We start from the raw sequence: 23,384 nt of genomic DNA, 5'->3' as shown, positions 1-23,384 counted from the left end.
AAGTCATAGCACAAAGTTAATTCCAATTAAAGATTCTTTTAATACATAATCTTTAAAAACAAATCTACCATTAATTTTGGTTTACATAATCAAGAACCTCTCTTTCTGAGTGCAGTTGTGAAGTCAGTGGCCTGAGAAATAACCGTTCATGTGTTCAATGAATTTTTTTGTTTTTAAGACGGAGTTTTGCACTTTTTCCCCAGGCTGGAGTGCAGTGGCGTGATCTTGGCCCACTGCACCCTCCACTTCCTGGGCTCAAGCCGTTCTCCTGCCTCAGCCTCCTGAGTAGCTGGGATTACAGGCACGTACCACCAAGCTCGGCTAATTTTTGTATTTTTAGTAGAGATGGGGTTTTGCCATGTTGGTCAGGCCAGTCTGGAACTCCTGACCTCGTAATCCACCCGCCTTGGCCTCCCAAAGTGCTGGGATTACAGGCGTAAGCCATCACGCCCTGCCTACCATTTCTTTTAGAAATGAAATTACTGGGCAAAGGGTATGTACCTTTAAAATTTTGGTAAGTGTGGCTAGATTGCCTTCCATAAAGGTTATACCAGTTTTTTTGTTTTTTTTTTGTTTTTTGAGGTGAAGTCTCGCTCTGTCACCAGGCTGGAGTGCAGTGGCATGATCTTGGCTCACTGCAGCCTCCACCTCCCGGGTTCAAGCGGTTTTCCTGCCTCAGCTTCCCAAGTAGCTGGGACTACAGGTGTGTGCCACCATGCCCAGCTAATTTTTGTATTTTTAGTAGAGATGGGGTTTCACCATGTCGGCCAGGATGGTCTCGATCTCTTGACCTCGTGATCCACTCACCTCGGCCTCCCAAAGTGCTGGGATTACAGGGGTTAGCCATTGCGCCCGGCCAAGATTATACCAGTTTTCACTTTTATCAGCAGTATAGTGCGTGAGCATCTGTTTCCTCACATCCTTGACAGATATGGGCATTATCAGTCTTCTAAAACTTAGGGGAAAATGATCAAGTTTTAACTTATCTGCTTATTTGTGACATCTAGCATTTTTTATGTGTGTTGGCTATTTGCATTTCTTTTATACTTTGCCTATTAGGAGCTTTTATTTATTTTTTCTATTGGTTAGGTTATCTTTTATTGATTTGTAGGAACCCTTTTACATGTTTTGTGTGTGTGTGTGTGTGTGTGTGTGTTTTAAGATAGGTTATTGCTCTGTTGCCCAGGCTGGAGTACAGTGGTGTGATGGTCATGGCTCACTGCAGCCTCAAACTCTTGGCGCACAAGTGCCACCCCAGCCTCCTGAGTAGCTGGGACTACAGGCATGCAGGCATGTGTCACTACACTAGGCTGAATTTTTTTTTTTTTATTTGTAGCGATGGGGGTCTCCCTGTGTTGCCCTGGCTGGTATTAAACTCTTGGGCTCAAATGATCCTCCCGCCTTGGCTTCTCAAAGTGTTGGGATTACAGGTGTGAGCCACCACACCTGGCCTGTTGTGTGTGTGTGTGTGTGTGTGTGTGTGTGTATATATATATATATATATATTTTTTTTTTTTTGAGATGAGTGTCGCTCTGTCGCCCAGATTGGAGTGCAAAGGGGCATTCTTGGCTCACTGCAACATCTGCCTCCCAGGTTCAAGCGATTCTTGTGCCTCAGCCCCCTGAGTAGCTAGGATTACAGGCGTGTGCCACCACACATGGCCAATTTTTGTATTTTTAGTGGAGATGGGGTTTTGCTGTATTGGCCAGGCTGGTCTCAAACTGCTGGTCTCAAGCAGTCCAACTGCCTCGGCCTCCAAAGTGCCGGGATTACAGGCGTGAGCCACTGCGTCCAGCCTGTTGTAGATATTTTTAAGTTAGTTGCTTTTTTTTGTTTTTTTTTTGAGATAGTTTCACTATGTTGTCCAGGTTGAACTTGAACTCCTGGGTTCAAGCAATCCACTTGTCTCAGCCTGTCTGGTACCTGGGACTGTAGGTGTGCACCACAGTGCCCAGCTCTGTTGCTTGCATTTTAATTTTGTTTATGGCACTTTTTGTGTAGTAAAATCTGCCTTTCTTTAGGGATGGTTTCTGGCCTTGATGTTCTGCTTTGAGGGTCTTCCACTTGCCAAGATTGAAAAATAAATTTAAATATTTGTTCCTTTCTCCACTCATATGCTCAACAAGAATTATTCTGTGCAGGCAAGAGAAGTGTTTAGATTCATTATTTGGGAGTTAGACTTGTTTTTCTGCATTTCATGAAGTCTTTGAAGGTCTAGAACACTGGACAGCAAATGTTAATTGGAAGAGTCAGGTGAAGTCACGTGCTATAAATTAAGGACAAATTGCTGACCTTTGCCTCTTAGATGTTTATACCCCAGATGGCTGCTCACACTGGAGATAGTGCTAAAAAAGTATGAGTAGAATGGCTTCCATTCTGATGAAAATTATTTTCTAAAAGCTTTGATTTTTAGTGTATACTGAGTTAGGTTACGATGCTGCAGTTTCTTTAACTCTTACGTTGCCATCAGAGTATGGGGGAGTTTAGGGGAGTAGGGTAAAGTAATGCAAAGGGAAAGAAAGGAGGATGTGAGTGGAAATAATTACGTAGGGAGGAAATGGTGTAACAGTGCTAAGGAGTGGCAGTGCAGATTTTTGTACAAAAACCAGACAGATCAATGTTAACAGTGGCTCTGTTTCCTGAATTACATTTTGTTTTCTTTCTCTTCTCAGTTTTAAGCATTTTTGGTCCGAAAATGGGTTGAAAACCACCACTTGCTTTAACCAGATTATTAATTTACAGTTTGGTTATTTCCATGGCACACATGCGCTATCACTCTGTCTTTGTGTGTATGTGTTTAAACAATCACTACTTTTTATTTTTAAAATGTTTCCATCTATGAGCTCACTTAGAACAGTCATGATTGTTTGAGTGAAGAATCACTGTGTAATTTCAAAAGTGAAACTGATACGAAACTCATTTGCTCCAGAAGCAATAAAGTAGTTGTCAGCCTCAGACTTGATTCTCTGTAATTACAGGGAAGACTGTGGTTTTCTTTATTGTTCTTCTCCTCTTTAGCATCTGATACAGATGTCTTCAGTTTCATAGCTGAGACACCCATTCTGTAAGCAGTATCTTTTAAACTTAGACTTAATTAGGATGGATTTGTAACTAGGAGATTTTACAAAAGAGGATATAAAGCCAGAGAAGTCTTTAATCTTTTTTTTTATTTTTATTTATTTATTTTTTTGAGACAGTCTTGTTCTGTCGCCCAGGCTGGAGTGCAGTGGTGCAATCTCGCCACACTGCAACTTCTGCCTCCCAGGTTCAAGCGATTCTCGTGCTCCAGTCTTCAGAGCAGGTGGATTATAGGCATGCGCCACCGTGCCTGGCTAATTTTCATATTTTTAGTAGAAATGGGATTTCACCATGTTGACCAGGCTGGTCTTGAACTCCTGGCCTCAAGTGATCCTTTCGCATTGGCCTCCTAAAGTACTGGGATTATAGGCATGAGCTACCTTACCTGGCCTTAAAAAAATTATTTAACATGCTATGTACTTCAATTATCTGCTTTGTTTATTGGCTTAGCCACAAAGTTATTTGTGTGTGTGTGTGTGTGTGTGTGTGTGTGTCACACTTATTTGGGATTTTTGACATTGTAAGAGTATGACAATTATTGTCAGGATCTAGGAAATAATTGCTAACTTTTCTTAACACTTTACAAAGTACTTTTATAGGCATTTCTCTTATGCAATAAAGAGAGGTAGGTTGTAGGGATAAAAAGTGATAAAAACTGGTGATTACAACCATCAAGGATAGGAAGAGGGAAAATGATACAGGTGGTTCTTAAATCCAGTTCTTTGGAATTCAGATCCTACATTCTCATTATTTTTTCTTCTTATACCCTTCTCTATAAGCAGATATAATGATAAACAGAGTGTTTCAGTAATATGAAGGGATGATAGTTCAGAAATGAGGTGAGGGTAAGATTTTTACTGGGCCAGAATTGTGGTAGATGCATAATTAATCCACATAAAGGGTCAGTATTAGTCCCACTTTACTGAGGAGAAAACAGATAAAGTAGCTTGCCCAAGATCACACAGGTAAAAAGCACTAGAGCACAGATTTGAATTAAGGCTTCTGATTCTAAGGTCTGTTCCCTTTCCTCTATACCACAGTTTCTTAAACTAAATTTTAGAGAGGTGGGGAAGACTATCCAAAGGTTAGGAAAAGTGAGTGATTTTAATTGTAAATTACATTGTAAATGTTTCAGTGTGATTAATTTGAATTCTGTTGTTTAACACGGGTAATTAAAGAGCATATTGTAATAAGCATCAAAGGTTTTTTTTCTTCAGGATGTTGAAAAATCATATAAAGGAAAACAATTTGAAGCTTTTTAGTTGCCAGGAATGATTAGGGTTGTGAGAGTTATTCTTCTTTCATACTGGAGTATATGTTCCACAGACAAGGATCATATTCTCCAACTTTGTCTTCTCCCCAGCTATGCCTGGGATGATGGGATGTGGATGTGTATGTGCATGTATGATCAATAATAAGTAACTGCCACTTGCCTCTTTAATAACTCTGATGTCATTAGCAAAAATATCACTTGCTTATTTTGGCCTGTTTTTGGCCTGATTCTGAGAATTTATATTACTTTTTATTAGACAAATTATTCTTTTTTTTTTTTTTTAGAGACGGAGTCTTGCTTTGTCGTCCAGGCAGGCTGGAGTGCAGTGGTGTGACCTGGGCTTACTGCAACCTCTGCCTCCTGGGTTCAAGCAATTCTCCTGCCTCAGACTCCCAAGTAGCTGGAATTACAGGCACCTGCCACCATGCCCAGCTAATTTTTTGTATTTTTAGTAGAAACGGGGTTTCACCATGTTGGCCAGGCTGGTCTCGAACTCCTGACCTCAAGTGATCCACCCATCTCGGCCTCCCAAAGTGGAGGGATTACAGGCGTGAGCCACCGCGCCTGGCCGACAAATTATTCTTAACTCAGGTAAAGTTATCAGTTAACTTTTGCACATGAAAAGAAAGCTACTATATTCGTGGAACTATCTTGGTATGGAAAAATTACTCAGGGTAACCCAGTGTGTATATAAAGCTGTCCCATCTTACAATTGAAATTATAATTTTATGCAGTTAATGTTTATTCATGAATCTCCTGTTTTTTGCTTTTAGGATATTCGGAAATTCTTTGGAGTAATACCAGGTGGAAAGAAACTTGCAAGTGAAACAGTAAAGAAGAATGAGAAAACAAAGTCTGATGAAGAAACTTTAAAAGCAAAGAAAGGAATAAAGGAAATCAAGGTTAGTTTTCTGGATAGAATTTTGCATTGAATGAAATGTAAAATAAACTCAGTTCTTATAAGTTTTTTTTTTTTTTTTTCTGAGACAGAGTCTTGCTCTGTCGCCCAGGCTGGAGTGCAGTGGTGCAATCTCGGCAGACTGCAAGCTCCGCCTCCTGGGTTCATGCCATTCTCCTGCCTCAGTCTCCCGAGTAGCTGGGACTACAGGCACCTGCCACCACACCCAGCTAATTTTTTCTATTTTTTAGTAGAGACGGGGTTTCACCGTGTTAGCCAGGATGGTCTTGATCTCCTGACCTCGTGATCTGCCCGCCTTGGCCTCCCAAAGTGCTGAGATTACAGGCGTGAGCCACCGTGCCAGCCATTCACTCCATTCTTTATGCCCTAGTTGTCATATATATTACACCTACATATGTTAATACTGCACAATTCAATGTAATTTTGCTTTAAATAGTTGTGTATTTTTTTTAAAAATTAAGGCAAAAATTGCTGTTTTTATTTTATGCACGTATTTGCTATTTCTGATGCTTTTCATTTCTCACTGAAGATCTGAGTTTTCGTCTAATATCATTTTCTTTCAACTTGAAGAATTTTGTTTAGCATTTTTTGTAGTGTAGGTCTGTTGGTGATAAACCTCTATAAGTTTTTGTTAATCTGAAAATGTCTTTATTTTGCCTTCATTCTTGAAGGTTATTTTTGCTGGATATGGAATTTTGGGTTGACTGTTTTTTAAAAAACTTAAGCCTTTTAAAGATGTTCCACTGTTTTTTGGCTTCTAGTTTATCTGATGAGATGCCTCCAGTCATTGATATTGTTTTCTCATGTGTGTTGTTTTTCTCATGGTTCATTAAAGAATTTTTTAATTTTTGGTATTCAGCAGTTTGACTATGGCTTACCTGAGTGTGGTTTTCTTTTGTTTATCCCATTTTTGGTTTCTGAGCTTCTTTAATCTGTAAATTTATATCTTTTATCAAAATTGGGAACATTTTACTATAATTTCTTCAAATATTTTTTCTGCCTCATTCTCTCTCTTCTTGAATTACAATTACATAAACGTTAGAGTTTTGATATTGTCTCACGGATCATTGAGCCTTGTTCATTTTTATCAGTCTTTTTTTCAGATTGAGTACTTTCTCTTTTTCTGTCTTTAAGTTCATTGATTCTTCTTTTATCACCAATTTACTGTTAAGGCTATCTAGTGAATTTTTATTTTACATATTGTATTTTTTAATTCTAGAATTTTCATTTGTTTCTTTTTTGTAGCTTTAATTTCTCTCTTTTATGTCCTTGAGTGTAATTATAGTAGCTGCTTTAGTTTTTATTTCGAGATGGAGTTTTGCTCTCATTTTCCAGGTTGGAGTGCAATGGCACGATCTCGGCTCACCGCAACCTCTGCCTCCTGGGTTCAAGCGATTCTCCTGCCTCAGCCTCCCAAGTAGCTGAGATTTTAGGCATGAGCCCCCATGCCCGGCTGATTTTGTATTTTTAGTAGAGTTGGGGTTTCTCCATATTGGCCAGGCTGGTCTCAAACTCCCGATCTCAGGTGATCTACCTGCCTCGGCCTCCTGAAGTGCTGGGATTACAGGTGTGAGCCACTGTGCCTGGCCTAGTAGCTGCTTTAAAATTCTTATCTGCTAATTCTGACATCTGTGTTGTATCAAGATTGGTCTTCATTAAGTGCCTTTTGTCCTGATTCTTTGGGTCATGTGTTAGTTCAGGCCACCATGACAAAATACTACAAAATAGATGGTAATGGCTGATTAGGTGTCTGGTGAGGGCCTTTTTCCTGCTTTGTACATGGCCGCCTCCTCGTGTTGTCCTCACATAGCCTCTTCTTAGTGCATATGGGTGGAGAGAGAGATTAAGCACTGGTGGAGAAAGAGAGATAGAGATTGGATGAGCACTCTGGTGTCTGTTCTTCTAGAATGTGAATCCTGTCAGATCAGAGCCCCACCCTTACAACCTTATTTATCGTTAATTACTTGTTTAGAGGTTCCAACTCCAAATATAGCCACCCTGAGGGTTAGGGCTTCAACATGTGAATTTTGGGGACACAGACATTCAGGATATAACATTCCATCCATGGCCACCTAGAATTTATGTCCTTCTTGCATGCAAAATACATTCATTCCATCATAACAGCCCCCAAAGTCTTAACTCATTTCAGCATCAAGTCTGAAGTCCACAGTCTCATGTCAATATCATCCAAATCAGATATGGGTGATATTGAGGTATGAATCATCGTGAGGGAAAATTTCTCTTTTGCTGTGAACCTGTGAAACCAGAAAAGGAATGTGCTTCTAAAATATGATAGTAGAACAGACATATAGGATAGACATTACCATTCCAAAGAGGAGAAATCAGAAGGGAGGGAGGGGTGATGGATCCCAAACAAGTCCAAAACCTAGCAAGGCAAATTCAATCAGAACATAAGCCTTGAAAATAATACTCTTTGGCTTGATGCCCTGCCCTCTAGTCCCACTGGGTTAGTGGCCCTACCCCCACAGCCACAGGCAGCTGTCCTGCTTCTGCAGCTCTGCTGGGCCATCCTGCCCACAAGGCTTTGGGTGGTGGCTGTCTCATCTGTTGAAACCAAGCTCCATCTTTTGAAGAGGCAGTTCTGATGGTTGATCTCTGAATTGCTTTTGGGGCCATTCTTCCCTTTTCTTGAAGAATAGCTGTGTTGTCCTGTCACTGGAATCTCAGAAGTCTGACAGCCTTCTTTCATTTTGTCCTTTCTCCATCCTCTTCAATTCAAACGGACAGTGTTTTTGCCTGTATAATCCCATAATCTCTTTATCAAGTGATACTCCAGCTACACCCTTGCTATTCTCTTTAGAACATACTTTTTCTTTTCTTTTCTTTTCTTTTTTGAAACAGAGTCTTGCTCTGTTGCCCAGACTGGAGTGCAGTGGCGCAATCTCGGCTCACTGCAACCTCTGCCTCCCAGGTTCAAGTGAATCTCCTGCCTCAGCCTCCTGAGTAGCTGGGACTATAGTCGCGTGCCACCATGTCCAGCTAATTTTTTGTATTTTTCCTAGAGATGGGGTTTTACCATATTGGCCAGGCTGGTCTCAAACTCCTGACCTGAAGTGATTGGCCTGTCTCCCAAAGTGCTGGGATTACAGGCGTGAGCCACCACACCTGGCCTAGAACTTGCTTTTTCATTTTTTGAAATATGAACAGGCTGAGAATTTTACAAATCTTCAAGTTCTGGTCCCTTTTGGCTGACCGGTTTCTTCTTTAGTTCATCTCTTCCGTTTTGCATTTGACTACAAGCAGTCAGGAGGACTCAGGCCGCATCTTCAAGATTTTGCTTTGAAATCTCCTCAGCTAAATATCTGATTTCATCATTCACAGGTTCCATCTTTCACAAAGCACTAGGACACAACTTGGCCAAGTTCTGTGCCACTTTATAATAAGAATTGTCTTTCTTCCAATTTCCAATAATCTCTTTCTCATTTCCATGTAAAACCTTACCAGGTTGGCCTTTAACATTCATATTTATACCAACATTCTGTTCATGATGATGTATGTATTCTCTGAGATGAAAGAGGCTTCTTCTCTAGCTCTTCTCTTCTCTTCGTCAGCTCTCATTGTTATTACATTTAACGTTCATATTTCTACCAGCAGTTCCTTCATGGCAGTCTAGGCTTTTTCTACATGCTAGAAAACGTCTAGCCTCTCCCCAATTCCAAAGTCACTTCTGTATTTTAGGTTTTGTTTTGTTTTTGTTTGTTTGTTTTATAGTAGTACCCCATTTCTTGGTACCAAAATCTGTATTATACAGTCAGAGTTCTGTAGAGAAACAGAACCAATAGGATGTATGTGTGTATACATAGAGAGATTTATTACCAAGAATTGGTAGAGCTGATGTTTTAGTTGGAGTCCAACGGCAGGAAGAAAGTGTCCCAGAGATGTCCCAGCTCTAAGGCAGTCGGGCAGGAGGAATTCCCTCTCATTCAGCAGAGGGTTGGCCTTTGTTCTTTTCAGGCTTTCAGCTGATTAGATGAGGCTTAATGCCATTAGGGAGGGCAGTCTGCTTTACTTAGTCAATTGATTTAAATATTAAGCTCATTCAAAAACACCCTTGTAGAAACACCTAATATGATGTTTGACCAAATATCTGGACATCTTGTCATTCAGTCAGGTTCACATATGAAATTAGCCTCCACAGGTCACATTTCCTCTTTGCATGTTCTAGTTATTTTGGATTTATCTTGGACATTGTGAATGATAACAGTGTAGGAACTTTGGATCCTGTTATATTCCTTCAAAGAGTGTTGATTCTTTTGGTTTATCAGGCATTGATCTTGGCTGTACTCAAGCTCCAAACTCTTGCCTCCCCTGTAACGGGCAGCAGCTGAAATCTTTATTCAATTCTTTTAACCTTAGCTAAGCTGTAGGAGTTGTTCCACATATGTATAATTCAGGAGATAGCCAGAGATTTGGGTAAAGTTTACAGGCAGAATTTGGGATTTCTTTCTGTGGCTTTCTCCTTTACTTGATACCTTCTTCTCTTACTTTTGAGGTGTAGTTGATTCTGACTCTGTCCTTGATCCAGTGGTATATATAAATTATAATTGCTCATTTGTTCCATTTTCTTGCAAGCTAGTTGATTGTTCTTATGTTTTTGAAGTTTTATTATAATGGATAGAAATAGTTTCTGTTTCTACCTTATAATTGATTACAATCAGTTTTTTCACTGTCTGCCTTCTTGATGTTTTCTGAGAAAATTTGAATATGTTAGAAATGTGATGTTTAACTACAAAATTTATAATAATACCTTTTGCATTGGTTTTATTTAGTACTTTTTTTTTTTTTTTGAGACGGAATTTTGTTCTTGTTGCCCAGGCTGGCATGCAATGGCGTGATCTTGGCTTACTGCAACCTCTGCCCCCCAGGTTCAAGCGATTCTCCTGCCTCAGCCTTCCGAGTAGCTGGGATTACAGGCATGCACCACCATGCCTGGCTAATTTTGTATTTTTAGTAGAGATGGAGTTTCTCCATGTTGGTCAGGCTGGTCTTGAACTCCTGACTTCAGGTGATCTGCCCGCCTCGGCCTCCCAAAGTGTTGGGATGACAGGCGTGAGCCACTGAGCCTGGCTGGTTCTATTTAGTTTCCTAACAGGCATTGGCTAGTGGTAGGCCACTAGCTTAGCATTTATTCCTGTTTCTGTCGTTTCATTTTCAGGAAGCACTTGCCTTGTTATCTGATATCCTTTTATTCTTTGTTGTATACATAGATTAGTGTTGAAAGTGGAGCTGAATAATAATATAGTGTTTTCTGTAATTATTTTTTTCCCATTGTGGTACAGTTACTGTCTGGCCTATTTTTAGCCAATAAGGGTATATTACTGACAGTTTAGGCTGGAGAATTCTTTGTTGTGGAGGACTGTCCTGTGCATTGTAGGATGTTTAGTAGCATCCCTGATCTACCTGTTACATGACAGTAAACCTCCCTACCCCCATTTGTGACAAGTAAAAATGTTTCTAGACATTGACAAATGCCTTCTGGGGGGCGGGGATGCAAAATTCCCCCTGGTTAAAACGACTGAGCCGAAATCTAACGAGAAAAAAGGATAGCCCCGTCTCTACTAAAAATACAAAAAATTAGCCGGGCATTGTGGCAGGTTTCTGTAGTCCCAGCTACTCAGAAGGCTGAGGCAGGAGAATGGCGTGAACCTGGGAGGCGGAGCTTGCAGTGAGCCGAGATCGCGCCACTGCGCTCCAGCCTGGATGACAGAGTGAGACCCCGTCTCAAAAAAAAAAAATAGTTATATAGGCTTCTTTATGTTCTAATTATATTGTGATGTTTATAGGTAAATAGCTCCCGTAAAGAGGATGACTTCAAACAAAAGCAACCAAGCAAGAAAAAGAGGATCATCTATGATTCAGGTAATATTTCTTCTGAGGAGCTTTAAAGTTTTAAAGTTATTGTATATCCCTTAGAACAGTGCTTTAAACTATGTTCTAAGGATGGGTGTGGTGGCTCATGCCTGTAATCGCAATCGCAGCACTTTGGGAGGCAAAGGCAGGCAGATGACTTGAGGTCAGGAGTTCGAGACCAGCCTGGCCAACATGGTGAAACCCCTTCTCTGTTAAAAATACAAAAATTAGCTGGGCGTGGTGGCACGCGCCTGCAATCCCAGCTACTCAGGAGGCTGAGATATGAGAATTGCTTGAACCCCAGAGGCAGAGGTTGCAGTGAGCCAAGATCACCACTGCACTCCAATCTGGGTAGTGAGACTTTGTCTCAAGAAAAAACAAAAAAATTATAAATAAATAAATAAACTATGTTCTGAGATACATAGCTCTCTGAGATGTTAATAAGTCCTGTGAGAAGAGGACTGTATGCTCAAGTAAAATTTCAAACAATTTTATTATAGAACTTATCAGAACCAAAATATGTTTGTATTAAAGATTCCTTCAGAAAGTGATATAGTATGCAGCATTTGTCAAACTTATTTTGAATGTGATATATGTGTTTTTATTTAATTTAATTAATTTATTTAGAGACAGTCTTGCCCTGTTGCCCAGGTTGGAGTGCAGTGGTGCGATCTTGGCTCACTGCAACCTCTACCTCCCAGGTTCAAGCGATTCTTGCGCTTTGGCCACCTGTAGCTGGAACCACAGGCGTGCAGCACCACATCTAGCTAATTTTTATAATTTTAGTAGAGATGAAATTTTATAATTTTAGTAGAGATGGGGTTTCACCACGTAGACAAGGCTGGTCTCAAACTCCTGGCCTCAAACAATTCGCCTTCCTCGGCCTCTCAAAGTCTTGGGATTACAGGCATGAGCCTCTGGCCCTATTATTTTTTAAAATACTTGTATTAATTTCTTTTCCAGTTGAGGTTGTTGGAAGTTAAATTTGAAAAATAGTGCCTTAGAATACTGTTTTTAAAGCAAAGATCTAAAATTTAATTTTTGTGCTTTATTGAAAGATCTGGCTTTTTTGGGTTGCATTTAAAAAGGAATAAACACAATTTAAAGGCTTTTCTTTGAACGTAATTTTAAAATAGGGAACATGAATTTTTTTGCATGCCTTTTATGATGCACAGAATGATGGTAAAATGGTAGAATTCAGAAAGTTTCAGTTTTTGCTTTTGTGGATAAGATCTGCTGTATTAATTCTCTCTTTCTGTTTTATTTTTATCTGGTGTGAATTTTTTTTTTTTTTTTTTGAGACAGAATTTTGCTCTGTCACCCAGGCTGGAGTGCAATGGCATGATCTTGGGTCAGTGTAACCTCTGTCTCCTGGGTTCAAGCGATTCTCCTGCCTCAGCCTCCCAAGTAGCTGGGATTACAGGTGCCCACCACCATGCCCAGCTAATTTTTGTAGCTTTTAGTAGAAAAGGGGTTTCACCATGTTGGCCAGGCTGGTCTCGAACTCCTGACCTCAGGTGATTTTGCCTGCCTCGGCCTCCCAAAGTGTTGGGATTACAGGCATGAGCCACCACACCCGGCCTTCTGGTGTGAATTCTTAAAATAAAAAATGTGCCTAAAGAAGGATTGTCAAAATTTTCACAGTACTATCAAAGGTTCTGAATTCTGAAAGTACTTAAGTGTTTACTCTGTGCCTTTTATTGCTCTATATTGTAAAGAATTTGAAAGAAGTACGCGTTCCTCTTCCTCAGGAGTTTTGTTTGTTGGGAAACTGGACATTTGTTTGATACAGTTTACTACAGTGTTACAGGATTTATAAATGCATGGTGCAGGGGAAGAGGAAGGACACTAAAGTTTATGAAACATCTATTTTGTACCAGGCACTGTGCCAGGTACTCACACTTTGTTCTGATTTATATTTAAGTGCCCTGGGAGATTAGGCTGTGGTAGACAGAATAATGGCCCCAAAAGATATCCACAGCCTAATTCCTAGAACCTGTGACTATATTAGGTTATATGGCAAAGGGAAGTAAAAGTTACAGATGGTGTTAAGATGGCTAATCAGATGACCTTAAAAATAGGGAGATTAGGCCAGGCGTGGTGGCTCTTGCCTGTAATCCCAGCACTTTTGGAGGCTGAGGTGGGCGGATCACTTGAGGTCAGGATTTCCAGACCAGCCTGGCCAACATAGTAAAACCCTGTCTCTACTAAAAATACAAAAATTATCTGGGCGTGGTGGCACGCGCCTGTAGTCCCAGCTACTCAGGAGTCTGAGGCAGGAGAATCGCTTGAACCTGGAAGGCAGAGGTTGCAGTGAGCTGAGATCACGCCACTGCACTCCACAACAGAGCGAGACTCCGTCTCAAAAAAGAAAAAAAAATGGGGAGATTATCCTGGGTTATTTGGATGGGCTCAGTGTAGTCACAAGGAATAGGGAGGTAGAAAAAGGGTTTAGAGAGTGAGATTAACTGTGGAGGAAGATTAGAGGATCCGGGAGATGGCAACGTGAGGGCTTTCGCTTGATGTTGCTGGCTTTGAAGATGGAGGAAGGGTCTTTGAGCCAAGAATGCTGGCATCCACTAGAGACTGGAAAAGGCAAATAAAATTCTTTCTTAGAGTATTCAGAAAGGAACATAGCCCTGCTGGTACCTTGACTGGCCCAGTGAGACCCATATTTGCCATCTATCTAACCTCCAGAACTGGAAGATAATAAATTTAGTGGCTTAGTTGTTTTAAGCCACTAAGTTTGTGGTCATTTATTATAGCTGGAATAGGAAACTAATACATAGGCTTAACACTGAGTAAAAGTAACCTGTGAGAATTCACAGAAGACATGTGCCTTGAAAAAGACCTTGAGGAATTGGTTCACCGTGACTACTTTAAACATGCACTATATTATAATAGTTCTTTTCAAAGTTTTGTTTTATTTTTCTCTCACATACAGATTCAGAGTCAGAGGAGACGTTGCAGGTAAAAAATGCCAAAAAGCCACCAGAAAAACTGCCAGTATCTTCTAAACCTGGTAAAATTTCACGGCAGGATCCTGTTACATACATTTCAGAAACAGGTGAGGTTGCATTGTGGTATATGAGATGCCGTGTGTGTTATGTTCTTGAGTTTTTTGTTGGTGTCTAAATGTACCTCCTTCACTTTGAATGGAATTTCTACTGCCTTTTTGCTTTGTTGAGTTATATTTGTCAGGGAAGGCTGGGATCATCTTTTGCATTTCCAGTAGATTAAGGACCAATTACAGGGAAATTGCTCTTGGAATTTTTTTTAAGTGCTTGTATTGAATCATATAAGTTGAAGCTTAATCTTGAATCACATATTAAAATAGTATTGGGTTGTTTTAGAACTACTTTTTTAATGCAAGCTTTTTATCTGGCAGACCAAAGTCAATAATCTAAGTGTAGAGTGATTACTCACATTTGTGATTTATAATTTAGCACGGATGTTGAATTCCTTGTATTCTCTGGTGACACTACAAATTTAAGTATTGGGTTTTTTAAAGAAGATTGTTTTGTACTTAAATTTAGTTCTGTTACGTCTGTTTTAAGAGTAATGAAAGTGCAAAGGACATTTATAAATAATTATGTGCTAATCTTAAATATTTTGTTGTGTAAGTAATTGTTTCATGGATATTGTTCTTTTATGTAAGGATCCCAGAGTTATATTGTCATCCTAGGAGAAAAACTCAGATAAGTTAGTGGTGAAGTCATTTTGATTGTAATGTTGTTAACCCTTAGAGGAGACAATAACCGGAATAATATGGGATGATGTACGTGAAAGGGCCAGACCCAGTGCCTGACACATTGAGTAGGCAGTCCAAAGGAAAAAATAAAAAGAAAAACAAAGTCCATAGGTGAACTTTGTAGGTTACATGAAACATTTGTTGATGAAATTGTTCAAAATATCAAAGACAAAAAGTAAGTGATGTGAACATATTTTTTGGAAAATTTTTACCAAACAGACGTTTCTTTGTTATGGGCAGGTGGCTGATTGACTCTTAACCTTTTTGTGCTATTGCTAAATATCTGCCCAGGCACATTGTGTAAACGAACTCTTAAATTAAGAGGCTCTCCTCTTAGCTCTGGCTACCTTTGTGAAGTTTTGAATACGTGGGAGGGGAGAGTAAGAACAGTATAGTGATAGGTTTATTATGTAACTGAAGGTGGTGTGATAGGGCTTTCCAGTGACACCCTGAAAAATGTCAAAGTTAGTGTGCAGCCAGCCATGGCCTTCAACTGTGGATCAGGGCTGTTGTTATCTTGTGATTTTAAGTAAACAAAAAGGTCAGACAATTTAAGCTCCGATCACAGATTTTCTTTCACATGGGACTGGTTATTTCAGACAAGCAATTTTTTTTCTTTCTGTATCCAGTCATCCATTAAGATGAGCAATTTTTGAATGTTGTTTTGTGAAGAGATGTCCAGCTTTTTATCTGGACTTTTTATGAACGTTAGGTAGTATTTGTGTCATTTGCTGGTAGCATATACATGTGAAAGTAAACATTGTCCTCATGTTTTAGCTAAAAATCTTGGGGTATGATGTACCTGTCTCAGATGGTGTTCAGTATTATGCATTATTCTATTTTTTTCTTAGAATTGAGATGTAGGGAAGAAGCTTGCTTTATTATTGCCTGTTTTATCTTTTCATACTTTATTGTTTGAAATAATAGGTGAATGGGAGGAAGATAAGCCCTTTCCTTCATACAAGAGAATGAGACTATTAAAAAAAGCCCACAATAAGATTGGCATAATAAAATCACAAATATAAGAGTTTCAAAAAAGAAAAGTGCAGCTTTTTCAAATTAATATAGTACTGGAAAATCCTTGACATTAAAGTAATGCTTTCATTACTCTTTACGTTAGGCTAAAACCATACTTTTCAATATTGGGTCATAAATATTTTTGTTTTATATTACCAGTATAAGGTTAAATAAAATGTGTGTGTGTGTATAATAGAATTGGGCAATACCTCATTCCATAAAATAGAATAAGTGTTCCCAATATTTGTGTAATAGTTTAAAAATTCTAATCTAAAACTGTATTGTTTGTCTGGAGATTGGAGCTTCTTGTGAAAAAGTGTCATATGACATGATTCAGTTTTAAAGAACCTGTTAATTCCAAAAGATAGAATTTTTTCTTCATTATTGCATACTTTATCTTTTCTTATCTTCTGTATTCTGATTTTAAAAACAACCTTTGGTTCTATTGGCATTTTTCTTGCGGCATAGCATGTATACTGTTTAAAAGCATGGCCTTGTTTACTTAACTTTCCTTGTGTTTTAGTTTACTTATATGTAAAATGGAGACATCGCTAGTACCTGCATCAGCAGCCTTTGTGATAATCAAATGAGATAATGCTTGAAAAGCATTTAAAATAGAGTCTGACTTAGGGTCTAAAATAGTAAATGCTCAATAAGTATTAACTGTTATTCTTATATTTTGACTTTCTTATAAGCCTACATCTGCCTTTAAAGACATTTTGTATTTGTTTAGTTACTTAGGGCTTTCTGTTGATTTTGTAATTGAGCTTTAGAAATTTGGAAATGATATTTGGCCCACTTATGTTATGGATTTGTGTGGTCTCGTATGGGAACTACTAGTTATTTGTGGCTATGGAGCGCTTGAAATGTGCTTTTAGCCTGAATTGAGAATGCTGTAAATGTGAAATACACACAGATTTGACACAGCAAAGGAAACAATCAACAAAATGAAATGACAACCTACAGATTGGGAAAAAATTTGCAAATCATATATCTGATAAGGGGTTGATATCTACAATGTATGAATAATTCAGACAATTCAATAGAAAAACAAACAAATTTAAAAATGAGTGAAGGACCTGAATAGACATTTCTCCAGAGAATGCATAAAAGTGGCCAACAGGTATATGAAAAAGTGCTTAATATCATTAATCCTTAGGGAAATGCAAACCAAAACCAGTGTGCCTTAACACCTTACTCGTTAGGATGGCTATTATCAAAGAGTAAAGGGATAACAAACGTTATTCAGGGTGTGCAGAAAAGGGAACCTATACACCATTGGTGGGAATGTAGATTGGTGCAGCCATTTTGGAAAACAGCATGGAGGAGCCCAATGAAATTAAAAATAAAACCACCATATGACCCAGCAATCTCTCTTCTGGGCATATACCTAAAGGAAATGAAATCACCACCTCAGAAAGTTATGTGCAATCCCATATTCATTGCAGCATTTTGCACAATAGCCAAGATATGGAAACAACCTCAGTGTCACATGGTGGATGGATGAAGGAATTGCGGTATATATAATAATGGAATATTATTTGGCTTTAAAAAAAAAGGAGATTCTGTCATTTGCCACAGCATGTGTGAACCCGGTGGACATTATGTTAAGTGAAATATCAGGCACAGAAAGAATATTGCATGATCTCACTTATAATGCGGACTCTTAAAAAAGAAGTCAATAGAGAATGCAACAGTGGTTGCAGGGGCATTGGGGAGGACATGGGGAGATATTGATTAGAGGTTACAAAGTAGCAGATACATGGGATGAACAAGTCCAGAGATCTAATGTATAACATGAGGACTATAGTTAATAAAGTTGTACTGTATTTGGGATTCCTGCTAAATTAGTACATTTTAGTTGCTCTTGCCACAAAAATAAAATGAGTAACTATGTGAGATGATGAATATGTTAATTTGCTTCACTATAGTAATTGTTTTGCTATCTGTGTATCCCCTGACATCATGTTGTATACTTTAGATATATACAATAAAATTTATTTAAACAACACTGATTTCAAAGACTTCCTACACAAAAAAGGTAAACTACCTTGTTAATTTTTTTGTTATTGATCCCATTTTGAAATGCTAATAATTTGGATCTATTGGGTTAGATAAAATATACAGTTAAAATTAATTTCACTTGTTTCTTTCTACTTTTAAAAATGTGGCTATGAGAAAATTTGAAATTTTATATGTGGCTTGCATTTTACTTCTATTGCATAGTGCTTTATAAACAATGAAAAACAGATTTAGGAAAAATGTAGGTTTCAAGTATTTTTGCTTATATTATTATACAGCTAGCTTTTTAGATTATTGTTATACAGATTTTTAGGCTTTCCATTTCACTCCATGAGAAATATTTTTCATCATCACTTTGATTAGATCTGTCTTCTACTAGGATTTATTGATTTTTAAAAACTAATTTAACCACATTAATTTCCCAAGTTACAGGAAAAGGAAAGAACTGCTTATAAATATCTTTATAGCCAACTATTGACTCTAGTAAAATGTTCTTCAAGGTTGGTAAAAACCCAAATACTTGTTGTACTGGGTAAATATATTTACTTTTAGCTGTTTAATGAAGTGAGAGACCTTGAGTCTTGTTTGGCGAAGATTGACCTTTTATTACGGTTTCATCAGGGCCTGCTGTTTGATCGAAAATGGTGGGGGTTTTTCCTGTCTTGAATTGTTTGACTGGTAATTTTAATTGTGCATATAATTCTGGAGGCAGTTAGTACTCCTGAAGTTAAAATTATTTGAGGAGTGTTTAAATGGGAAAAAAATTGGCGATGTTGTGTTCTCTAGGTGACAGGTTACCATGTAATAACAGTGACTTGTGACTTTGGAAAATAGTAGCAGAAAATATTCTTGGGGATGTGTGTAACATTCTCTTTGCTAACTTTTAGAGACATATAGTCTTGTGTATCAGACAAATAGGTATATATTCTGTATATAATAGAGAGCTTCTCTTAGATGTTTGCAGGGAAACCTAGAGTGATAAAGGTAGAAAATTTCCTTCAAGTGAGTATTGTATTTTTTTGATTATACTTGTTAAAAAATTAATAATTTGTACACTAAAATTCTGTATAAAAGAAACTAAATTTAGAATTTTTGAAGATGAGAGATTTAAATTAATAATTTTAAATTACCTAAGTAAATGTTTCTCACACACACACACACACACACACACACTTATTTGAGTAGCATCTTATTGTAAAATTTCTACAGCTTTCTTTTTCTTTTTTTTTTTTGAGATGGAGTTTCGCTCTTGTTGCCTAGGCTGGAGTGCAGTGGTGCGATCTTGGGTCACCGCAACCTCCGCCTCCCAGGTTCAAGCGAGTCTCCTGCCTCGGCCTTCTGAGTAGCTGAGATTACAGGCGTGCACCGCCATGCCTGGCTAATTTTGTATTTTTAGTAGAGACAGGCTTTCTCCATCTTGGTCAGGCTGGTCTCGAACTCCCGACCTCAGGTGATCCGCCTGCCTCGGCCTCCCAAAGTGCTGGGATTATAGGCGTGAGCCACTGCACCTGGCCTACAGCTTGCTTTTTCATAACTTAATGGCTTAACCCTCCCTTCTTCCTTCCTGCCCAGTAGAAGAATCTAGATCTTTGGATGTCTCTCATACACTTATTTTTTCATGTCATCTAGTTTTATATCTTCTATAAATTTGATAGATTTATCTTTGTGTTCCTTCCTGAATCATTATTAAAATTGTTTAGCATTAAGGGACAAATAAAGTTTTTTTCAAAATTTGCTTTGAATCATCATCAGCACCCTGGATATAGCTGTTTAGTTTCTTATGAATAACTGTCTAATTACTTATGAATCTTAGTAATGACTATTGTTTTGTATTTCTCTATCTTGCCATAAATCAGTGTTTCTCAACCAAGGGTGATATTGCCTTCTGAGGGGGCTTTGGCAATATCTGGAGACATTTTTGGTTGTCACAACTAGGGGATGTTACGGCATGTAAGTGGCAGAGGCCAGGCATGCCACTAAGCATCCCGCAATGCACAGGACAGAGAGTTACTCGGCTTCAAATGTCAGTAACGTGGAGGTTAGAAACCCTGCCTCTTATCAGAAGAGAATTTGGTGGATACTTTAAGTCCAGATATCATTTTTAGTATTCATTTCACCTACTAGTCTGATAACTCACAGAATAAATGAAGGCTTAGGCCTTGGTTTATGCTTAGTGAGCCCTTGTCTACTTCAGTCGAGCGCCATATGCTGCTCCTGACCAGTTCATGATGTTACTGTATAGCATTGTCACTAAACCTGTCTTCTGTAGTTCTGTGGTTGTGGATCTGCCTTTCTCTTTTTTGACAATTAGGACTTCATTTCTTTAATCTTCAGGGGCTTCTATTTTATATGATGATTCAAAGGTCACTGATAGTGCTTTAGCAATTTTATCTGCAAATGCACATATTTATGAGAGCTAGATGCTTTCTTATAATCTTTTTTTGGTAATTTGTTCTTCAATTCTCTTTTATTAGTGTGTATTATGGGACCTGAAAAAAATTAAGTGGCATATGGAGAGGAAGGAGATTTGAAAAGGGCACAGTAAATAATGAGACACTAAGATACTGAGGTTCCGAAGCATCTTTGAAAATGAACAGACTGTTCTGGTGACATGTACTTTACTGTCAGGCACTTGTGAAACTATGAGAGACATAGGACTGTATTCCTGAATGCCAAGGAAGTAGGATTATGTGATGAAAATATCATTAAGTACTAATACAATACAATATATAATAATAAAATAATATACAAAATGACTTATACTTGGCTTTCGTACTGAGACCAGCACTGTTCTCTCCTCTTGTATGGGGAAGATGTATGTGAATGGCAGTGGGGAAATTGCATTGATTGCAGAATCACTCCCTTAACTCTGTGGTCAGGCAGATTTCCTTATATTGCCCGTTTTATGCCTTAGAATTGTAAGAAGCTTTGGGTAATGTACCTGTGGCCAACTGCCCAGGCCTTTCCCCCACTTTTTCTTATTCAGGCATTCCAGTGGACTCGGTACCTGTGTGGTGGATAACATCACATTTCAAGCCAGTACTTTTTTCTCTTATTTATCATTACTCAGCTACCTCACTAGACCCCACGAATTATAAAATATGGTTTATTTTAAAAATATAACTGACTCTATTTGATTCTAAGAGGATTCATTTGCAGTGAATCATGAGATCTTTGGTTTCTTGATTGAAGATGAGCAGTCTTAGGGGTTTTATTTTATGCTGATATGTATAGAATGTCTGATTTACCACATAAATGGGCAAAAGTGCTATGTTTAGTTTCTCTTCCATCCACTTAATTTAACCAGTATTTATTGAAGGCTTGGCACATACATGAACCTTTTTCTGTCTCTGAAACCAAAATGATGGTTTAGATTTTTGACTCAAGGAAATATTGAAAAGAAACTTTATAGAAAAAGGCTTTAAACACCTTGATTCCTTTTTTAGTTTTTGTTGCTAAATAAATTATTTTAATCCCCGTAACTGGATCTCTTCATTAATTTGCTTTTTGTGTATTCTAGACCAAAGAAAAGAAAATCACAGAATTAGAATTCAGAGATCTGTTTGGAAAGGCCAGATTCTCAGCAGTATGAATTCCAGAATTAGACTTTTTTCCTTCTTGCCTTTTAAATAGATTTTTATATGGACCCCCACATTTTTTATTTCTCTTTTGTTATTCTTCTAAATAAATGAATGTATCTAACACAGAGTGTTAAAGCAATCTTCTCTCCCAGGCAATTCCTCTGCTGTGTGTAGGATAATGTGATAATGCTAGTTTGCTTGGTTGTTGGTACCACATTTGAGGTTATGTTGCCTATAAATAAAAATAAATGGTGTTTTTACAAGAAGACAGATATCCTAGAGGGAAAATCTAAGTGTTCAATTGTTCATGATTTTCAACCAGTTCTCCTCAATTTGACTTAGATCTGTTTATCATTATTTTATTGTAAGTTTCTGGGGAGAAGAGAACATAGTTTGCCTTTGGCTTCCTATGAGGCGGAATCCAATTTAAGCTTATTAGAAAACAAGAACAAATGTTAAAAAAGAACAACTACAACTTTATTTGGAATGTTTCATCTCTACACACTGTGTAGGATTGTAAAATATTTATTTTACATGAGGATCCTCACAGCAACACCTGTTAAGTCACTGTCTGTTGGAAGCAGCTAGTTGTCTTCTTGGCCTGTTTTGTCTTCTTTCCATAATATATTGGTATAGCCTTTAAAATGTTAAGGGCAAAGGAACTTTAAGACAACTAGTTCAGAAGTCATAGTAGAGAAACAGTAGGACTGCTCGTTCTTCAAGTTTTCTGGTTTCATCAAGGCAAGATGACAGTGTTTTCAGATATGCCTGTGGCTTATAGGGTACCATATTTATTTATAAAATAAATATGAAATCCCTTATATTTGTGAGAAATATCTCAATGCTTAGGATCATGAATTTGCTTTTTTTAATGTTATTCTCATAACTGTAAGGAGTATGGGGAAATTGGCAAATCAGGGGGCACTAAATAGATATTAAAGCAAGAGAGCCAGTCCTTGAGAATTACCCTCCCTTTTTCTTTTCATAACTGTGTTTTACTAGAGTTACTGGTACCTTCCTAGGGGCCTAGAGAGCTGTTTATTTTGTAGTTAACAGAGAAAAGGAGCCTTATTTGCAATTTTTGTTTAACACAATGAAAACATACTTGAAGTATCTTGTAGAACACTCCCATATTTTTTCTTTGGAGAGCCATGTGTAATTAAATTTTTCTCAGAAATTATAAAAATGTTTATAAAATTATGCCTGTGTTTAGCTATAGTACATTTTTTTAATCTATAGCTTGAAGACATTGTTCAATTTAAATTCATGTATTCAGAGAAGGGCTCTGTTACCCTCCACTATTGTAAAGAGATCTCTGGTAGAGGAGGCTCATAACAAGAACCTCCCCTGTTAGGGGTGATGTTTATACCTATAACATTAGGGTGCACATAACAGAGTGATGTATTTTGTTTTTTTGACAGCCGTTTTGCTATTTTCATGAGGTTTTTTTTTTTTTTTTTCAGCCTCGAAATTTGGGCTTAATCTTTCATGGCTTCATGAGTCCATTGTATAGTTAGACCATAATTTATATAAATATTTTCCCGATTTCAAGCATTTCAGTTGCTTATACTTTTCATGTTCCTAATAGTGTGATGACTAGACTAAATTTATATGTAAATATTTGTCATCACCTCTGATTATCTCCAAGAGTTACTATGCTAAAGGATATGAACTTCTTTAAGGTTCTGGTGTGTTCTACCAAATTACTTTCTAGAAAAGTCACACTAATTTACACTTTTATAATTAGTGTTTTTATTAGTACAAACTCATCACATTTTTACCAATATTGTGTATAATATTAAAAAAATCTATATGGCTACCCATAGGGTCATAAAATTGTAAAGGGGAAAATCTTAAGAGTTTGTTTGGTC

General features: G+C 37.9%; 1 protein-coding gene across 11 annotated transcripts in view; it reads left to right on the top strand.

Moving 5' to 3' along the window:
- RFC1 (replication factor C subunit 1) overlaps window positions 1-23,384 on the top strand; it is a 77,429-nt gene that overhangs the window by 9,741 nt on the left and 44,304 nt on the right. For all 11 annotated transcript variants that reach the window (XM_034958454.3, XM_063603517.1, XM_055111280.2 and 8 more), the window contains exons 2-4: window positions 5,126-5,254; window positions 11,076-11,151; window positions 14,087-14,209. In XM_034958454.3, the coding sequence (XP_034814345.3) occupies window positions 5,126-5,254; window positions 11,076-11,151; window positions 14,087-14,209 (328 nt within the window). The remainder of the gene's footprint in view (window positions 1-5,125; window positions 5,255-11,075; window positions 11,152-14,086; window positions 14,210-23,384) is intronic.

The sequence above is a fragment of the Pan paniscus genome, chromosome 3, assembly GCF_029289425.2.
Source record: "Pan paniscus chromosome 3, NHGRI_mPanPan1-v2.0_pri, whole genome shotgun sequence".
Taxonomy (NCBI): domain Eukaryota; kingdom Metazoa; phylum Chordata; class Mammalia; order Primates; family Hominidae; genus Pan; species Pan paniscus.
This window is presented reverse-complemented; position numbering and strand designations above follow the sequence as displayed.